At 35.2% G+C, this 20,265-nt stretch overlaps 1 protein-coding gene across 7 annotated transcripts in view; it reads right to left on the bottom strand.

The window, feature by feature from the left end:
• PDS5B (PDS5 cohesin associated factor B) overlaps window positions 1-20,265 on the bottom strand; it is a 180,887-nt gene that overhangs the window by 79,336 nt on the left and 81,286 nt on the right. For all 7 annotated transcript variants that reach the window (XM_007960096.3, XM_007960102.3, XM_007960100.3 and 4 more), the window contains exons 8-13: window positions 16,216-16,356; window positions 13,586-13,701; window positions 10,615-10,709; window positions 5,150-5,295; window positions 1,886-2,037; window positions 557-670 (exon numbers count right to left, since the gene is read on the bottom strand). In XM_007960096.3, the coding sequence (XP_007958287.1) occupies window positions 557-670; window positions 1,886-2,037; window positions 5,150-5,295; window positions 10,615-10,709; window positions 13,586-13,701; window positions 16,216-16,356 (764 nt within the window). The remainder of the gene's footprint in view (window positions 1-556; window positions 671-1,885; window positions 2,038-5,149; window positions 5,296-10,614; window positions 10,710-13,585; window positions 13,702-16,215; window positions 16,357-20,265) is intronic.

Raw genomic sequence — 20,265 nt, 5'->3', positions numbered from 1 at the left:
TTAGACTAACAATGCCTTTTCCATGTCTAACATCCCAATGCCATCTTACCTAAACACCCAAAAGTATTTTCTTAACTACAAAAAATATATATATTTGTGCTTACTCTTATGTCAAACTATAACATGGTGCTGCTCAGGCTATGCAGCACAAAATTTGCAGCCTACTGCTCTAAACCGTAACGCAAATCAGTACACCAAGTGAGAATAAAAAGGTAGTATCTTCATAACATGAATGTTTCTTAATGTCTTAGGAAAACAAACAAAAAAGAATAGGTACATCAACGTTTCTTGAGACACCAACAATATGAATAGAAAACTCATCCTAAAAGATTTCATGTCAATCAGCTCTATCTTTCAATCGCTTATGGCTTAATCTCATGTTTAAAGTGGTACTTTCTGAAAAAATAGCGAAGTATTATATTATGACATAACCCTTTAAATAATGTTTACACTACATAGATTACAATTTAAAATACAGGTGTTTGTACTTTCTTTTTGATAAAATCCAATATATTGCAAAAGATGAAAAGAACAAAGTTTGATATATGAAACATACTTCACAGCATTTAAATCCAGTGTGGCATACAAGTAATATAAGCATTTCATCCGTTCTGTAGTTTCTAAATTGTGAGGAACCATGTATTGAGCAAAGATCCGTTCAACAAGTAACCTACAAAAAAGCAGAGAAGGCACTGCAATGATTTTTTTGTAATGTTCTAAAGTTATATATAAAATTCCAAAACTATGTAAAGAACATATATTAAAGAAGTTCCTGCTGCTCTGAGTGGAAATGAGATTTCCAAATCAAAACCTTCTAACTGTAGACAGAAGGGGACCAAAACAGGATTTAGCTGTATGTGCTGAAAACAGCCCTACACCCAGCTAAGACAACTACCAGCTCCAGGATGTTGGGCACATTATATATCAGGGATTTTTTCTGTATCTGTATAATGCAGAGTTTTAAAATATGACAGGTCCTTTCAAATTTCCAAGTTTTAAATTTCTAAGTCAAAACTAAAGAAACTCTTAAGATTCTTTTGCATTTTCATAGGCATCATCATGAAAACAGACCTGGCTAAAAGTACTAAAAAAAAGTCCTACAAAATCATAATGTAATTCTTTGTGCACTGATGCCATACCCTCAAAAAGTACAAAAACTTCAATTTTTTAAAAACAACTATAAAGTTTCATAGATAATCCAGTTTTTAGTATCTACGCCTCTTAAAATTTTACTATGACCTGCTTCTTAATTTTCTCATTCTGATCTGCTACAGGCAAAATCATTTGGTTTCCACTAATCTATCAAATCATTTCAGACTATAAGTAGGATTTAGAGCTCTATTAACTAATAAATGACTACAGTGCATACAAGATCTAATCTGAGCCTGGAATGGAAAAAATATTAAGATTATATTCAGATAACATGTTTTTTATATATATTTATCAACTATTTTTTAGTCTTCAGTAGAAATTGTTTTTAAATGTGTAAAATCCAACAGGTTTTTAAAGTTTTATTTGAAAAAAATTAATGAAGATCCTTGTAACACAATTACCTATGAACTAAAATTATAACTATACACAAACCTATTTTTAGATATTACTGTTCAAATATAGTAATATCTGTATTTGAATATGGTATTCAAATATGATATGTATTTGTATCAGAATATGGAATGTAAAACCTGTACCTATCCCTAAAGTTATATGTACATTACTGCTTCATTTATGGCTTGGGTGGGAATGAGCCCAGTCACTCACTACCACTACCTTATACTAAAAACTGAGGGAAAAGTGTAAGGTCATAAAGAAAATAGTTTGCATAAACCAATAAATCAAGTTATATAACATTCAAAGTCACCAAATATTTATAGTGTCCTTAACTTACCGATCATCAATACTATTTTGATAATATATATGTAGCAATTTGTCTTTGATCCATGCTATTTGTTTTGCGGCATCTTTTCCAGCTGCTGATTGTAAAGCATATTTCTTATAAATCTGGGCAAGTCCCATCATGGCTTCTTTGCGTACTCTCCACTTAAAAACAAAAAGTTTTATTTATAATGTAAAAAGTCTTCCATTATATAAACTAAGGAAAGTCTAGTTTCCTAGTTTTGTGTTTTCCTTCCTTTTACAGATTTTTTTCAAGTCTCAGATACTAAATATCAATTTATAATTACTATATTTATTTAAAAAAAAAGCACACAACTATCACATAAATATTTCTACTATGTAAAGTATGGGAGAAAAATCAAGATGTGTAAAGAACTTTAACGCTTTAATGTCTTAAACCTATCATCTATGCCTCAAAACAAAAGCTAATCACACTCTACATACTGTGACTTAAAATTGGTGAGGAAAAACAAGCTACCAAAATTTTTGTTCATGCATTTTTAGAGACAGGGTCTCTGTTGCCCAGGTTGGAGAGAAGTGGTGCAATCACAGCTCACCAAAGCCTCGAACAACTGGGCTCAAGCAATCCTCCCACCTCAGCCTCCGGAGTAGCTGGGACTACAGGCATACAATGCTGCACCTAGCTAATTTTTTATTTTTGTTCTCTGTAGAAACAGGGTCTCACTATGTTGCCCAGGCTAGTCTCGAAATCCTGGCCTCAAGCAAACTTCCCACCTCAGCTTCCTAAAATGCTGGGATTACAGGAATGAGCCACTGCAGCCAGCTCAAGAAAGTAAACATTAAAACACAAAGACAGAATTAAATAGATAAACTGTGACCCATCCCTCACAATTTTTTTCTTAATTAGGGTCTATATTGAGCATACTTACACTATTACAAATAATAGTAATTAAGATGTATTAAAGGCATATGATATTGGCTTTATCAAATGCTGAATGTAAAAATACTTATCACTGATCCATTCTGTGTATCTGGGACTGAGTTGAAGTATAAGGGAAATGTATTCAACTTTTTCTTAAACATGTGTATATTTGTTACAGTGCATCGGACATTCATTATCTTAGAATAAGTTCATTCTTTAATTTTACATAAACACAGCACTGTAATCAAAAGGAAGCTGGTAATGTTGAAAACATCATGACTCTGCAGAGATTATTAATTTTTTCCTTTATGGTCCTTTTTCCTTTGCTATAGTCTGTCGTTCATAGCAACAAATTATTCCCTTGGTTTTTCTTTCACTTAATTACAGTATATTAAGAATATTTCTTGTCTCATTCATCCACCAACTACATACTGAAATAAAAAACTTCTACAAATCTTAAAAAGATTTCAGGCCAGTCATGGTGGCTCATGCCTGTAATCCTAACACTTTGGGAGGCCAAGGTGGGAGGATGGCCTGAGACCAGGAATTCGAGACCAGCCTAGGCAACATAACGAGACCCCGTCTTTAAGTTAAAAAAAAAAAAAAAAAATTGGCCAGGCATTGTGGCACACGCCTGTAGTCCCACCTACTCAGGAGGCTGAGGTGGGAGGACCGTTGGAGCCCAGATCAAGGCTACAATGAGCCGTGATGGCACCACTACACTCCAGCCTGGGTGACAAAAGGAGACTCTGTCTCAAAAAAATAAATACGATTTCAATTTGTTTATAAAAACTTTGTATCTCTAACTCCCTATGTTATCTCTAACTCTTAATTCCCTCTTCTTTGAACAGAATTTAAAGATACATCATATTCTAATATTACCAAGAACATATATATAATCAATTATTTTTCAGTGCTCAATTTTTATATGAATGAATCAAGCAACCATACAATGAACATAACATGACGATCAAAAATATACATTATGATCCCAACAATACACAAAAACAGCTCAAATTCTAAGTCTAGCTGAGAAAAAAAGTCATTTAGAAGGCTATGAACAATGCAAATATCCTTTCCCTCCATGTCTTTTGGCCCTTTTCACTAATTAATACCACAATGAAATATTCAATAAAGTCTAAATTTATCAGTTAAAATAAATTGTTCTGGATACCTATAGATTTGAAAGGCAAACCATGTGCTTCTTGCCCATTTATCCTCCACGCACAACCAGCATTATCAAGGAGAGTATTAAACAAGGGAGATGGCATGATCAACCTGTTACAATGTTTTTTTTTTTTTTTTAAAGAAGGAGTCTCATTCTGCTGTCGCCCAGACTGGAGTGACACAATCTCAGCTCACTGGAAGCTCCGCCTCCCAGATTCATGCCATTCTGCCTCAGCCTCCTAAGTAGCTGGGACTACAGGCACCCGCCACCACGCCCAGCAAATTTTTTGTATTTTTAGTAGAGACAGGATTTCACCTAGTTAGCCAGGATGGTCTCAATCTCCTGACCTCATGATCCGCCCGCCTCAGCCTCCCAAAGTGCTAGGGTTACAGATGTGAGCCACCGCGCCCAGTCTACAATGTTTTAAAGAATTTACCTAGTCAAAGCTATTCCAACAACCAATAGGCAGGCCTCCCACTTTGTCTGCTAATTAGTACTTAACTCAAAAAGTCTCATCCTTCACCAAAATTACTCTTATGCCTAAATGAGGCTTAGATACTATTATGGCCTATCAGGAGGGAATGAACATCCATTAAAGTATTTCCTGAGTGCCTAATATATTCCATGCAATATGAAACACAAACATAACAAGATACAGTCCTCTCAAATTCACTGATTAATGAGTGGAGCTAGTGGGTACTCATTCCAAAAAGCTGGCTTGAGGTCACAGAAAATAGGCTAGAAGCATGGCACTCTATCGGGTTTAGCTTTTTTAAGTTGAAAACATCTTTCATTTTCTATTCCATGTTAATTATAATGCAACCAGCTAGACAACTACCAATTCATAACCATATAACAACAATAGCCCTGAAAGAAGAAAGAAAAAGAAGAGTCAACAACATAAAAGAAGTTGTATCTCAGGCCTTTACAAAAGTCCCTTATCATTAACACTGGTATACAGGCTAAACATCGGACTACCATTAAGAGCTGTCTTATTTTTAGGATTAGAATATCTTTGATGAAGAAAAACTGATACAATTTAATATAACAAAAAGTAAAACTTCAGATAATTTTAAATATTAAAATGCCTCCACTCCCCTAAAAAAGGCTAATTATATTTAAATATATATTTAAATATATTTTCAAATACTGTTAAACTTCAAGTATTAAAAATGAAAACTTAGTAATTATTTATTCATACTTACTCGTTTGTCTAATGTTCTCTCTCTCACAAAATTAAGTAAGTGATCATTGACCAGAAGAATATCCTTTTTAGCAGCTGTAACTATTGACACAATAACATCATGTCTAATAGCTTCCTCAGGGTCATGTGACCTCACTTTAAGATACTCTGAAAGATAACATTTTATTACAATGGAAACTTTAATAACTAAAATGTTTTTAAAACACTGCATGATACCCTTGAAAATAAGCCATAGCAAAACAATACCTAAGTAGAAGTTTCAAGAAAATTAAGAGCCCAGAAAGGAAGGGAAGGAAGAAAGAAGGAAAATTAGTTCTTCAGTCAAAAAACAGTAGTGACATCCAATTGAGTAGTAAGAGCCTCCTCTCCATTTGGTAGATTGGGTACTTAAGAATTCATTAACCTGACTGGGCGCAGTGGCTCACGCCTGTAATCCCAGCACTTTGGGAGGCTGAGGCAGGCAGATCACTTGAGGTCAGGAGTTCGAGACCAGCCTGACCAACACGGAGAAACCTCATCTCTACTAAAAATACAAAATTATCTGGGCATGGTGGCGTATGCCTGTGATCCCAGCTACTTGGGAGGGTGAGGCAGGAGAATCACTTGAACCTGGAAGGGAGAGGCTGCGGTGAGCTGAGATGGCACTATTGCACGCCAGCCTGGGCAACAGGAGCGAAGCTCTGTCTCAAAAACAACAAATCAAAAAAAAAAAAAAATTTAAAAGGTAGGGCGTGGTAGCTCACGCCTGTAATCCCAGCACTTTGGGAGGATGAGGTGGGTGGATCACCTGACGCCAGGAGACCAGTCTGGTCAACATGGTGAAACACCATCTCTACTAAAAATACAAAAAAATTAGCCAGGCGTGGTGGCACACAGCTGTAGTTCCAGCTACTCGGGAGGCTGAGGCAGGAGAATCACCTGAATCCAGGAGATGGAGGTTGCTGTGAGCTGAGATTGTGCCACTGTACTCCAGGCCGGGGTGACAGGGCGAGACTCTGTCTCAAAAAACAAAAAAAACAAAAGTTTTTTAAAGGGGACAAATAACAAGAGAAGAGATCACAACAAGAGATCACAGCAAGAGATGTGTCAACAAAATTTTGGCAGATGGACAACAAGTAAATGTCACAGGACAAAGGAAAAGGACGAAACCCAAACAGGAAAGAAAACAATAAATAAGCTTATTTCCAGAAAGAACACTGAAAACATTTAAAATAGTTTAAGAACCTATAAGAATGGCTAAAAACGAAAAGACTGAAAACATAAAATGTTGTCAAGGATGCTAAATGACTGGAACTCTCATTCATTGCTGGGACAAACGTAAAACAGCATAACTAATACGGAGAACTGTTTTCACTGTCTCTTACAAAGTTAAACACGTATCATCTACACTATGACCAGCAATTTCATTACTGTTTGCAAAAAGAAATAAAAACATAAGCCCACAGAAATCCTTGTATAAGGCTACTCACAGTAATCACTATTAACAGCCCCAAATCAGAAACAACCCAGATAACCATCAAAAGGAGGAGGAAACAAATTATGGTATATTCATACAACAGAATAATAACAATAAAGAATAAACAATACAGGATAAATTTCAAAAACATGTTATGTGAAAGCAGACAGATCTCTCTCTCCATTCCCCACCCTCAAAAAGAATAGTACACACTGTATGATTCAACATATATGAAACTCAAAAACAGGCAAAACTAACCTACAGAAATAGATCAGAAAATGATGACAGAACTAACTGGAAGGGGATATAGGGGGACTTTTTGGCATCATGGAAATTCACTGTCTCTTCAAACATCAAACTGAACACTTAGGATCCGTACATTTTAAGTTAATTACACTTCTTTTTTAAGTTAAAAAAAAAAAAGAAACTGTAGAACAGACTCTGATATTTTCTCTAAAATACAGATAAATGTGAGTTAGGTGTTCAGGTAGTCATCCAAATACTTTACCAATTAGGATTCACAGAGCTTTCCATATCCCTCTGTGGCAGAGAATTGAGAAACTTGTGGAGGCATCTGTTATCTCTATGTCATATCCAAATATTTAAATATTAAAATATATACTACTTTATTATAAATTACTTCCCTTTGGTTTCTCCTGTATATTACAAATAGGGCAATTAATTTTTTAACTTTTTTAAGTGGATTGTTTTATCTATTCATTTTATTTAAGGGAGAATTAGAAATTATTTGCTTAAAAAGGGAGGACTGGGTCTGATGAGGTTGAGAAGTACTATAGTATAAGGTTCACATGTAGAAAGTGAAATGATCCTGCTAGTCAGGAATGAAGCTGGAGAAATTTAAAATGGAACAGGGTATATGCGGTTTAAAAGAAAATAACTGAAGATGTGACTGAAACTAATAAAAAAAAAAAATCAAAATCTCACTTTTTTTTTTTTTTTTTTTTGAGACTGAGTCTTGCTCTGTCGCCCAGGCTGGAGTGCAGTGGCATCATCTCTCAGCTCACTGCAACCTCTGCCTCCCAGGTTCAAGCAATTCTCCTGCCTCAGCCTCCCGAGTAGCTGGGATTACAGGTGTGCACCACCACACCCGGCTAATTTTTGTATTTTTTAGTAGAAACGGGGTTTCACCATGTTGGCTGGGCTGGTCTCAAACTCCTAACCTCAAGCGATCCACCTGCCTCGGCCTCCCAAAGTGCTGGGATTACAGGCTTGAGCCTCCGTGTCCAGTCTCAAGCCTCACTCTTTCAAACAAAAGCAAGGATTGCTTTACTACTCTTACACTTTTATCACTTTCTCTAGCAGTAAAAACCTCTGAAACCTGCCATCATATTTCAGGTAGGGGAGAAAGAAAGAATCTTCTACAGAATGAGTTAAGAGAAGGATAAAGCAAGCCCTCATCTGTAGCAACAGTGAGTAGAAGTTAAAAAGCAAGAAATGACTGACACTCTAAGGCTACTGGGAAAGAGGAGATGGGAAGCCAATATGAGCCTAAGAAGGAAAGGTATACACTGGCAGGATATTTCCAGCACTGCCTCTCTCCTGCTCAGTCAGTATAAATCCTCTGTGACCTATGTAACCTAACATGACAGCAAGTTCAATGAAAGAAAAATTCTATCTAGCCATGTACAAATCAATGGTGCACACTGTTACACGTTACCAATGGCCAAAAACCAGGGGTCTGGTTTTAATAACTGAAAAACATGATTCAAATATTTCAATTAAAAAAAATTCAAAATCAGCCTGGGCAACAGAGTAAGACCCTGTCTCTTAAAAAACAATTTAAAAATCACAACTAAGCAATAAAACTTACTTTTAAAAAATTCAAAATCTAAAATGAAGGCATGAAAATAATAATGTAGTATAAATAAGTATTAAAATTATCATTTTGATTATGTATCACTAAAATTTTCGAGAAAAAAGATAAATTTTAAGAGAAATGTGAACAATTACTGCATACTGAATTATTTAAAATTATTTAAGTTCCTTAAAGATGAGTGATAGAATTAAAAATATTTTGGAGATACAACACACCTAAATACTTTGGAGAACAAACCCAGTGGAATGGCACGAACAAGTAAGAGACAACGGGGGAAAAAAAATAGGCTCTGAAAAACCAGATGAACAAATATAACCAACCTTGGATTCCCAAGAAAACAAAATCCTAAGCCAGTAGAAGAAAAACATGTCAACCAACTCAATATATACTACACTCTTCAAAAGGCATAGGAACTAGCAACAAGTACTTCCGTATCTTAAAACAAGGAAGAGAAGGAAGGACTGGGTGAAGGCTGTTTGAGAAATCCATTTAGGATACTGACCCTATTCCACAACAAAAGAAGTCTGGAGATAAATTCTATAATAAAAATATAAAACAGTAGCGCTAAACTGGGGGACACCAAACAGTTGAGGGCATGGATACTATACCCCAAAAGAGGATTATGTGACAACTAATCTGAAATGTGAATGCAGAAACCCATCATTCTTTTCCCAAACACATTAGTAACTCACCTTTAACTTCTAGATAAGATACTCTTCTATTGGAAATTTGACAGGATGAAGAGGAAGTATCTAAACTAAGGGCTCCCCAACAAACAACTTACTCTGATCACTCAAAAGTGAAGTTCAGAGTTGACAGACCCAACCATGTACTCAGAGTGTTCCAAATATTACAGCTTTTTATTCAGCCCCCCACTCTCACTCATGAGCAGATAGCCACAGATTGCCAATCATTTGAGGAAAGCATATACTCAGGGCTTTTCCAAACAGCTTTTGATTTAGCGCCCCCACTCTTAATCATGAGCAGATGGCCTTGGATTGCCAATCATTTGAGCAAAGCCTTTAACATGGAAAACAAAGACAAAAGCAAATATAAGGTGAAAAAAACAAATTAGCAGAAACAGACATTTTGGAAGAAAAAGATAAATTTCTCAAAAAACTACTATTGACACTCTCAGAGAAAATACTGTATTAGCAACACGAGAAAAGGATGCTTTAAAAAAAGGAACATCCAGAGAAAAAGGGAAGGAGAAAGGGGAGGTGGAGAAACAGACACACACACAAACGAAGAAGAAAGGAGGGGAAAAAGAAGGGAGGAGGATGGAAGGGGAGAGCAAAGATAGGAGGAAGAATGGATGACACTAAAGTCAATGCTATATAGCAGAAGCTCAGAGCAAGCAGTCTAAGGAGTACAGATGTGAGTAGGAAACCAGAAAGCTCCAAGTGGGATGTCTCCCAAAAAGGATGAAACTGGTAAAATATCCACTTTTTTAAAATTATTAATATTATTATTATTTTCTTTTGAGACAGAGATTCGCACTTGTTGCCCATGGCACAATCTTGGCTCACTGCAACCTCTGCCTCCCAGGTTCAAGCGATTCTCCCGCCTCAGCCTCCCAAATAGCTGGAATTATAGATGCATGCCACCACGCCCAGCTAATTTTTGTATTTTTAGTAGAGACAGGGTTTCATCATATTGGTGGGGCTGGTCTCGAACTCCTGACCTCAGGTGATCCACCCACCTTGGCCTGTGCTCAGCCTGAAGCTAGAATTTCTACTGCATAGTTCTCACGTAGGCTGGAAGCATCTACGAAAATGTCTATCTCCAGGAACAATTATTAGTTTCTTAAAGACAATTCTAAACTTATCTTAGACATTTGGATTTAAACAGGTCTTGACTTTGACTAGATTATAAGACTAATGTTCTTTAATATTTTAAGATCTTAGGTGAGTCATGGTAAACTAATTTAACCAAGGCAGAAGGAAAGCTTGAGTTCAGGAGTTCTAGGCAAGCTTGGCCAACATAGCAAGACCTTGTCTCTATTTAAAAAAAAAAAAAAAAAAAATCTAGCTTCAGAGAACAACTTCCATGACCTTAAACTGAAACAAAACTTTACCTACTGCCCCCCAAAAAAGGGATTTTTTTTTTCCCTATGGAACTTTTTTCCACTGAAGAGCATGTAAGAATATTTGCTGTTACACATATATAGTACCTGTTAAGTCCTTTGCTAAATCAGGATGGTTCATGAGACAATGGCTAGCAAATTTCACACATTCCAGGCGGATCGGTACATGGATATCATTAAACCTGATAAAATATAAAGGCACAGAGCGATCTTTAAAATAAGAGAAACAGACATGCATTAAATCTGTACCCAATTTATATTTTTCTAATTAAAGAAAAAAAAAGTTTATGAAGGAAAATGCAAAGTAGAACCAAACCATTTTACAAAGTTTCTGATATAAGATGTATGTCTGAACGCTCTGGAACCTCTATATAAACTAGGGCAATCTCCTGTGAGAGCTATGTGATTTTAAGGAACCTGATTAAACTATATACATTAGGCTCAAATATAAGAATGACAAAAAAATTCCTATAAACATTATACTTTCAAATACATCTATTTATGCAAGTGTGCATATACAGTTCATAGAAATATCATAAATCCCAAACTATGAAAGAAAACTTTCCCTAAAGTATTCCTTTTAAAATACAGGGCATTCACTAATGTATGGCAGATCTCACACTAAATCCTATAGTATATTACATGACTCTAAAAGTGTACCCAAATTACTACTATCCAATTAATCATCACAATTATTACATTGCCACTAATGGCAAAACCACTTTTTACATTACATCTGTAAATATGTATGTATCCCTAAAAAGTTAAAATTCTTTGGTTGATATGTCACTTAAGCCTCTTTTAATCTGTTTTCCCTCCAACTCTTTTTTTTCCCTGTAATTTGCTAGAGTAACTGCTGTGTGTATGGTTTTATTCCATAATTTAGATTTTGCTAATTGTATCATTCTGATATGAATTAACAGGCTCCTCTCTCTTCTAAATCCTGTAAACTGGTAGTTAGAGCTAAAGACTTGATCATATTTGGGTCAATTTATTTTTGTCAGACTACCAAAACACCATAGAGGGTATTGTGTTCCTCCATTAGGAAGCACATGATGTTGAGCTGTCTCTCAACCACTGATGTTCAGTCTGTATACGTTACTTTATCACAGAATGTAAAATAGTAATTTTAAAAAAATTATGTATCAAGAACATTAAAGTGAAGCCAAGATTTTTCCATGTCTTTTTCCATATGACATTTTCATATGTCTTAATTCTATGAAATCAAAAGGCTCCCAAATCTTACATCATTCAACACCTAAGAAACAAAATTTAGCATTATAAAGGAGAGGGGAAAAGTCTTCAAAATCAGCACCAAATTACTCATAAAAATTAGAAAAAAGCATATGTTCCATGAGGTATACCTCCCCTCCCAAAAGTTATAAAATCTAGCCTCTGGTCCCATATAGCTTCCTGAGTGTTTTGAATTCAGGTACTCAATCCTATATACTTTACCATTTCTCAGGTAAACATGCACCTTACAACAATTAAAAATAAATATACTAAGATGTCTTTTAAAAGACTAACTCCTTAAAGTTGGTGTTATTTAATACTGTGTAAGTTTCATGTCATTAATATTAAAAGGAAAAATTACAATAGGATAGAAAGGTGACATACACATTTACATTAGGATTTCTCTAGTTAAAAACCAAAAAAATACATCCCGGCTAATCCAAGTCTTAATTTAAAGATCTAATAAATATCTATACAGTAAAAGTATTTTTGTTTTAAAATATTAAATAAAATAAACTTTAAATTGAGTTGCATAATTTAAACTGATATTCTTCCTTACTGTCTAAAAACTTTCCATTGTATTTAAAAGAAAAAAGTTGGCTTAACTTGACTCACTGAATATAATTATTGAGCTAAATAAGAATCAAGAAATCAGACTGGAGATTTGACGCTTAACAAACACTTATCAAACATCTTATATCCTCATTTAACAAATCAGAAAAATGAGACCAAAATATGAAATTTACTGTAATCACTGACAGTTTTTATTAAAATGAAAAGAAAGTGGTGATACCATTGCAAATATTTCAACACAAAGAAAATAAAATCAGAGTCTTTAAATCTAACTTTTTTTTTTTTTTTTGAGACAGTCTCACTGTCACCCAGGCTAGAGTGCAGTGGCAAGATCTCGGCTCACTGCAAGCTCCACCTCCCGGGTTCACGCCATCCTCCTGCCTCAGCCTCCAGAGTAGCTGGGACTACAGGCACCGCCACCATGTCTGGCTAGTTTTTTTCTATTTTTAGTAGAGATGGGGTTCACCCATGTTAGGCAGGATGGTCTCAATCTCCTGACCTCGTGATCCGCCAGCCTCGGCCTCCCAAAGTGCTAGGATTACAGGTGTGAGTCACTGCGCCCAGCCAGATCGTACTTGTTTGTTTATAACTTAACTGCATTATTTGTTATGAGAATAATTTGAGGGGAAAAATTCTCTTTTTTTCTGAGTCAAAGCAGGTTTCAGCCAAGGCATTTGTCGGGCTTTTAATATTTCAAGGTCAGGGATCTCTTTAGAAAAGGTAATGAAATGAATACCTCTCACAGAACAGTGACATACACAAACACACACAAAATTTTGCAACCATTTCAGGGATTTTGTGCATCATTCAAACCATGCAAGGAATCCAGGCCATCATTTCCTTTAACTGAGAAATACAGAAAGGAAGTTAGGAAGAGAAATATAAATAGTCATTTCTTTATTCACTCTGTGAATATTCTTATCCTGTCAATATCTCCAAACAACCGAATTAATTTTAATTAATTTGTGGAGGGGCTCTATCTCCCAAAGAGGTATTTTCAGTTGGAATTAATCACTGCCTTAAAGTAATAATAATAACTTCATGGTCATAATACCCTAAGAGATAGCTTTAAAATGTATTATCTTTTAAAAATTACTGAGGATAAAGACTAAAAGAGTAATTATAAATATAGCCAGTCATTAACAACTTTCAAAACTTCCAGAGAACACAGTTTAAACGTGGATAATTTTTTTTTAAAAAACGGTCAGTAGAATCATGTATTACTTTTAAATGGGAAACCAAAATCATATACCTGCCCAAGTAGCACTGCCAAAGTGGCTTGTTTTGAGAAGCCAATTCCGAATCCTTTGCCCCAAACATTTTTGCCAGTAGTTTAACAACTTGTAGGCGCTCCTCATTATCATTGCTCTAAAATAAAACACAATCACAGCTTTAAAACCATGCAGTAGATATTCAGAATAAGGCTGCCCATTCTTTGCCACGATTTCCCTGATGCTCCAATTCCACAGAAAATCTTTCATGAACTCTAAATGAAAAATTACATAAAAATGCTCACTTTACTTCTCACAAAATTAAATGTCATCATAAATGCTCTCATTATCTCAAATTCCATTAAAGAAGTACCTTTTCATGAAAATACATCTTTAAAGTTTGTTCCAATGTTAGAAGCCCCTCCTACAATTAAGGTTTATTTCTATTCAGAGTCAAAATAAACTCTTATAAAATCTACCCAGGACCCTTGAAAAACTATGTGTGGTTTTTCAGAACAGACACTGACAGAGGCCAGGCCTACAGAAAACAGAAAACTCTGTGTGAATATACTTTTTAGCTCTATTAGTATGTGCTAAAGTCTCCTAGTAAGACACTTCATCTACATAGACCAGATTTCTAAAAGGAGTTCAACAGTAAAAAGAAGAGGACTTAAACCTGTGAAAACTCAAATTTGTTTTATATACTACACTGGGGGCACCCCAGGGACGTGAACTCAATTTTACTACTGATTTTGGCACTGCCAACAAATGACTCAATGGATAAGTGAATGAGCCAGTCACAATACTAGACTTGAACATAAAGTGTGGGAATCGGGTATATCAAAAGGCATTGATATTCAAGGTGCTATGGAAATGTCACTACACAAATTGTTTTTAAATTTTCAACCAATGCCACAACCTGCCATGCCAAGAGCCCCCACAATATGACCTAACTCATCTCTATTATTTCTCTCTTTATTCCTCTAAGTAATTATATCTCAAGCCTGGCTGTACATTAGAATCATCTCCAAACTTTAAAAAAAAAAAATTAAAACAAGAACAACAACAATAACAACAACAACAAAAAACCTCAATTCCCCAAAACTCTGAATCAGCTAGTCTGGTTTAGTGCCTGGACAGCTATTTCTTTAAGCCTTAACAAGCAAAGATTCTAATATGCAGCCAGGAGTGATTTAAACTTACTTTATGCTATCTTCTAATTATAATTCTTTGTGTTCCACAAATTTACCCGGAACCTTCCTACCTCTATATGCTTCTGCATGCTGTTTCCTTTGCTTCAATTGTACGCTGTTTGTATCTCTTATGACACTTATAATATCTGGCCTCATATTAGATCTGGATTTTTTTCCTCTTCCTCTCATACTAGATGTTAAGTTTGCTGAAAGCAGGGATGATAATTTCCTTATTTTTGTATTTCTCATAGTGTGTAGGAACATGCATAGCATTTACTCAATATCTTTACTAGAGAAAATCATATAAACCAACAAATAATTAGAGGTGTGACTACCTGCTGCCTCACCCAAATCACTAACCACATTAAAAAGGGGACAGGAAGGCCAGTTAATTGAATGGCTCATTTGAGAAACATACCGAAAACATACTCCAGAATATAAGAAGAATACTTATGTACTGGCTACTTGGGGTGTTCACATTACCAATGTGGACTGTTTCGTTTTTGAAAGAAAATCAAATTTTTAGACGCAAAACTCATTTAAGAACTTTTCTGGGTCCACAAGGATAAATAATTATAACTAGCTTTACTTAATCTTACTGTAATGATTTGAAAAAGAAAAGTATATTCTCCAATTCTGCAAATAAAGCGCAATTTTACAGCATAATTTAATGTCAAAGCAGTTAGGAACATGCTACCAAAAAATTTCACTGGGTCGGGGGGGGTGGTTTCTGCCTGTAATGCCAACACTGTGGGAGGTCAAGGCAGGTGGATTACTTGAGGTCAGGAGTTTGAGACCAGCCTGGCCAACGTGGGGAAACCCTGTCTCTACCCAAAAAATACAAAAATTAGCAGAGGTGGTGGCGCATGCCTGTAGTCCCAGCTACTTGGGAGGCTGAGGTGGAAGAATCGCTTGATCCCGACAGGCACAGGTTGCAGTGAGCAAAGATCACACCACTGCACTCCAGCCTGGGCAACAAAACAAAAAAAATCCTCTCAAAAAAATAAAAAATTCACAGAACTATATAAAAAGCAAGCAAACCTGCAACATAAGCAACATGAGATAATATGCATAAAGGGAAAGCATTTCACACTATGTGGATAACAAACTCTAAACTATTTTTATGGCCTAAGTGGTCAAGGGAACTACTATAAACTGCGCCTTGAAAACATAAGCTTGATGTATAGCTAAGACTTCAAAAGTTAGTCAAATCCTAGAATTTATCTGGAAAATATCTGGAGGAAAATACCATCTTGCTAACCTTACTAATCATTTATTAAGCAGTTACTATTTGCTAGGCACCTGCCAGGCACTGAAGATTCACAGACAGACAAGGCACAAATACATGAAGATATAATAGTAATACTCCCCCTTCATCTCTTACATTCAGTTAAAACTATCGTAAAAATTAAAAAGCTATAAATAATGCTCTTTGCTAATAACTTGGTTGGCAGAATCATATTATTTTTACAAGTTACCTTTAATTTAAATTCAAGCTGGGGTAAAACAGAGAGCAGCAAATGACTATCAATATTGTAGAGCTCCAAAATTAAGTCAAAGACATGCTCTGACAAATCGCTGATAGATGTTTTCCCAAGCATCAGAACCTGATTAAAAAACTTTTGAGAAAGAAAGCCTATCATTAGTAGAAAAACCAGAGACAAGATGAATGTTTTAAAAATTGTAATTATTTGACCAAATTCATCATTATTTTATACAAAATCAAATTAGGCATATCAAAATATTTTCTAACATTACATGGGAAACCAGTACAGGCTACAGGAAAAGATAAAACATGGAATCCATCTTGTATACAATAAAACAGACCGAAACATTTCAATAAACATTCCACTTTTCAAATATACTCTGCTGACTATATTCTATCCTATATTATTATTTGTGTATATTTCTGGATGGCTAATTTTATGTGTCAACTTGACTGTATTAAGGAATACCTAGAGAGCTGGTAAAGCATTGTTTCTGGGTGCGTCTGCAATGATGTGTTTGCAGAGGAGACTGGCTTGTAGACTTAGTGGGAAAGATCTGCCCTCAGTATGAGCAGGCATCATCCAAATAGGCTTGAAGGCCCAATAAGGCAAAAGGAAGTGAATTCACTGTCTTCTGGATTGGGACATTCATCTCCTATCCTTGGACAGCAGCACTCCAGGTTTTCCTGCCTTCAGAATCCAGAAACTGCACCAGCGGCCCAGTCCCCTGCTAGGTTCTCAGGCCTTGCCTTCTGCCTCTGAGAGTAACACCACTGGCTTCCCTGGTTCTCCAGCTTGCAGACAGCCTACTCTTGGACTTCTCAGACTCTGTCATCTCATAAGTTAATTCCCCTAATAAATTCCCTCTTATACATATACATGTCTCTCAGTGTGTGTGTGCATTTATACACTATGTGTGAATATACACACACATATATGTGTATGTGTGTCTGTATATACATACACTCACTCACTATTGGCTATTTCTCTAGAAAACCCTGACTAAAACAATGTCTTAATCTCCCCAAGGGTGAGGGAAAATAGCTTGTTCACCTTAGTACATACAGAAGAAAACATCATCCCATAGATACAGCCTTCTTACATTTTCATAGAAGGCAATTCTATGTTTGAAATATGTAATTTTTTACTTCTGATGAAAAACTACCTCTTTCTAATCCTTTGTCTTCTTTTACGTTCTGATGTATACATATCTACAGGGTTTACAACACTAATTAAAATCCAATTAAAAGCACACACAAACACAAGGAAAATCCAAATTTAAACAATTTTTCCCTACCATATAGCTAGCTCTAACTAGTTTCCACACTCAGATCATTTATCATATTACTACTGAAATTGGTAAAGACGCATGGCATAACTGTCAAGTTCCCTTCTATTTAAAACTTTCCAAAAGCATAAAAAATTAACCAAAAGCATATCCCGCCATATATCCTTCATGGTTTCCTGAGTCTCAGGGGAGAAGGAGTCAAGGATTCTTTATACCATGCAAGCTGCCCTAATCTCTTCTGTGACAGTTAACACACAACTGGCTTAATTACACTTTAACTTTCTATACTGAGAGTACAAAGTGGAGGATTTCATATTTCTATGTCTTTTCTGCTTACTTTTACTTCTTGCGTTGTTTTTATGTGACTTTTGAAGAAAGAAGAACAAATTCTATTTTGCTATTCTTTCTTTATTGGTTTTAAAACGAACTTGTTTGTCCTTCCTATTTATCAATTTTATAGGAAGAGAATTTCATGACATCAAAGGTTAAATTCTTACTCAGGCTGAAAATAAAGTGGCTTTTTTGCTTCCATTCACAAATTTTCTCCTGCTTAACACATAGCAAAATAAATACTACCTATTTAATAAATAGTATTTTCCTTAATAAAGAACAAAAACCCTTCCCAATCTCACCACCAAAGTGGTCGAAACCATCATCATCTTCTAACAGTCTGGGAAAAACTTATTTGAAAAATTAAGAAAAAAAAATCATTCCCTGGTTTAATTTCTCACAAATTCCATTTAAAAACATGTGTTGAACACTTGTATAATCTCCAAAAAGATAATGACCAAGTTGGTCTTCTCCAGTGTGTAAAAGCCTACCTAGCACAGTGCCTGATACAGAGGAGGCACAGAATATATGTTTGGTAAATGAATAAAAAATATGCAAAAGACAGTATGATACAAATATGGGTAAAACAATCCAAGCCCTTCCTAAGGGCTGAAAATTTAGTGGAGGCAGATCTAAAGTTGATTAAAATATTTCCTTCCTAAAATTCTTTCATTTACAAATGGGTAACTAATTACATACTACAAATTAATTTTTTTGTACAGCAAATGCCTCCTAATGAAAGATGTCACCAGTCAGTAATAAATTCTACCTTAATTATAAATAAATTATAAAAAATTATTAATAAATTCTACCTTAAATATACATGGTTAATTTTAATTACAAAGTGCTTTCACATTAAATAACACATTCTCTACCACCACCCAAGCATTACAGGTGCAAAAACAGAGGCTCAGTGGAATTAAGCAATTTAACCAAATTTTACCTATTCCAACAAGGATTGGATGTACTTTTTACAGTCCAACAAAATAATTTTTTGCCATATCCTAAAATTTGTGATAGAAAAAAGAACTGGTAAAAAATAACATCATTAAGAAGTGATGCATGTAGGAAATTTTTAGAATTATCACCATGTACTTTTTGTTCTTGATATTCCATTTTACCTTTTAAACAAATATATATGTGCTGCTCAGCTTCCTAGGTTGTTGTGTTACAACAAACTCTATTTTAAAAAAATAACCTAGGCTGGGCATGGTGGCTCACGCCTATAATCCTAACACTTTGAGAGGCTGAGGCAGGAGGATAGCTTGAGCACAGCAATTCAAGAACAGCATGGGCAACATGGTGAATGAAACTCTGTCTCTACAAAAAATTTTTTAAAAAAGGAAAAATTCGCCAGACACGGTGGTTCATTCCTGTAGTCCCAGTTACTCAGGGGGCTGAAGTGGGAGGATCACTTGGGCTTCAAAGCAGAGGTTGCAGTGTGCCAAGATCACACCACTGAACTCCAGCCAGGGTGCCAGAGCAAGACTCTGTCTCAAACAACAATAACAAAAAAATTTAATAAATAAATAACCTATACTACCACAGTGATTTCTTAAGTCTTGACATGTAAGAAACACTATCTATTAAAAAAAAAAAAAGAAAAAAAAGAATGTGTCTGTATGTGTGAATGAAAACCAGAAAAGAGAGAGAAGTGGGGTTATTATCTCAGTATCTTACTCCTATTTTTACTTGCTAATTCTCAACTAGGAAGATCAGTAAATAATGGCTTTTTCAACTGTAAGTCCAAAAGGGCTAAGAATGATTTCTAACACTGAACTAATTTTACCCTACTACAAGACAATTAAGTTCACTAGAAAGTGATTTTATATGTAATTATAAAGGTTTGAAATGGAAACCTAAGCAGACATAAAGGAACTAAAGGGAGGGAAAAAGCAATTCTTATTTCTTAGCTAACCTTCAAATAAGGCAAGGAATAAGAAAACAGGGAGAAATAAGAAAATAGTGGACAAGGTACTGGGAGAAAGTATATATAATTCAATGTGTGCTCAGAACACTCTGCTTGACCCCTGCTCCCCAGCTTTTGATATAGATATAATATGAAAGTTTGGGGAGTTCACGGGGGAAGGATTCTATTTCTGCACACAAGAATAACAGGAAATTAACACAAGGTATAAGTAACAAAGAAATGTTTTCACCTTGATGTATTCTGGGATTGTTAAAAATATTTCCTCAGCCTTTTTTTCTTTAACTTCCATTATAAATATTTTCAAACATACAAAATTTGAGAAAACCATATAACGAACCTAATCACCTAACTCTAATAAGTTTCATCATTTATTGTGGATTTGTTCCTTTAATTGCCCCAATCAAATATTGATTTTCCCCAATCAGAGTAGAGATATCAATACGGTACAGTGATCTTTTCTTATTTTAATGCCAGAAAAAGAAACCAAAATAAG

The sequence above is a fragment of the Chlorocebus sabaeus genome, chromosome 3 (assembly GCF_047675955.1).
Source record: "Chlorocebus sabaeus isolate Y175 chromosome 3, mChlSab1.0.hap1, whole genome shotgun sequence".
Lineage (NCBI taxonomy): Eukaryota > Metazoa > Chordata > Mammalia > Primates > Cercopithecidae > Chlorocebus > Chlorocebus sabaeus.
This window is presented reverse-complemented; position numbering and strand designations above follow the sequence as displayed.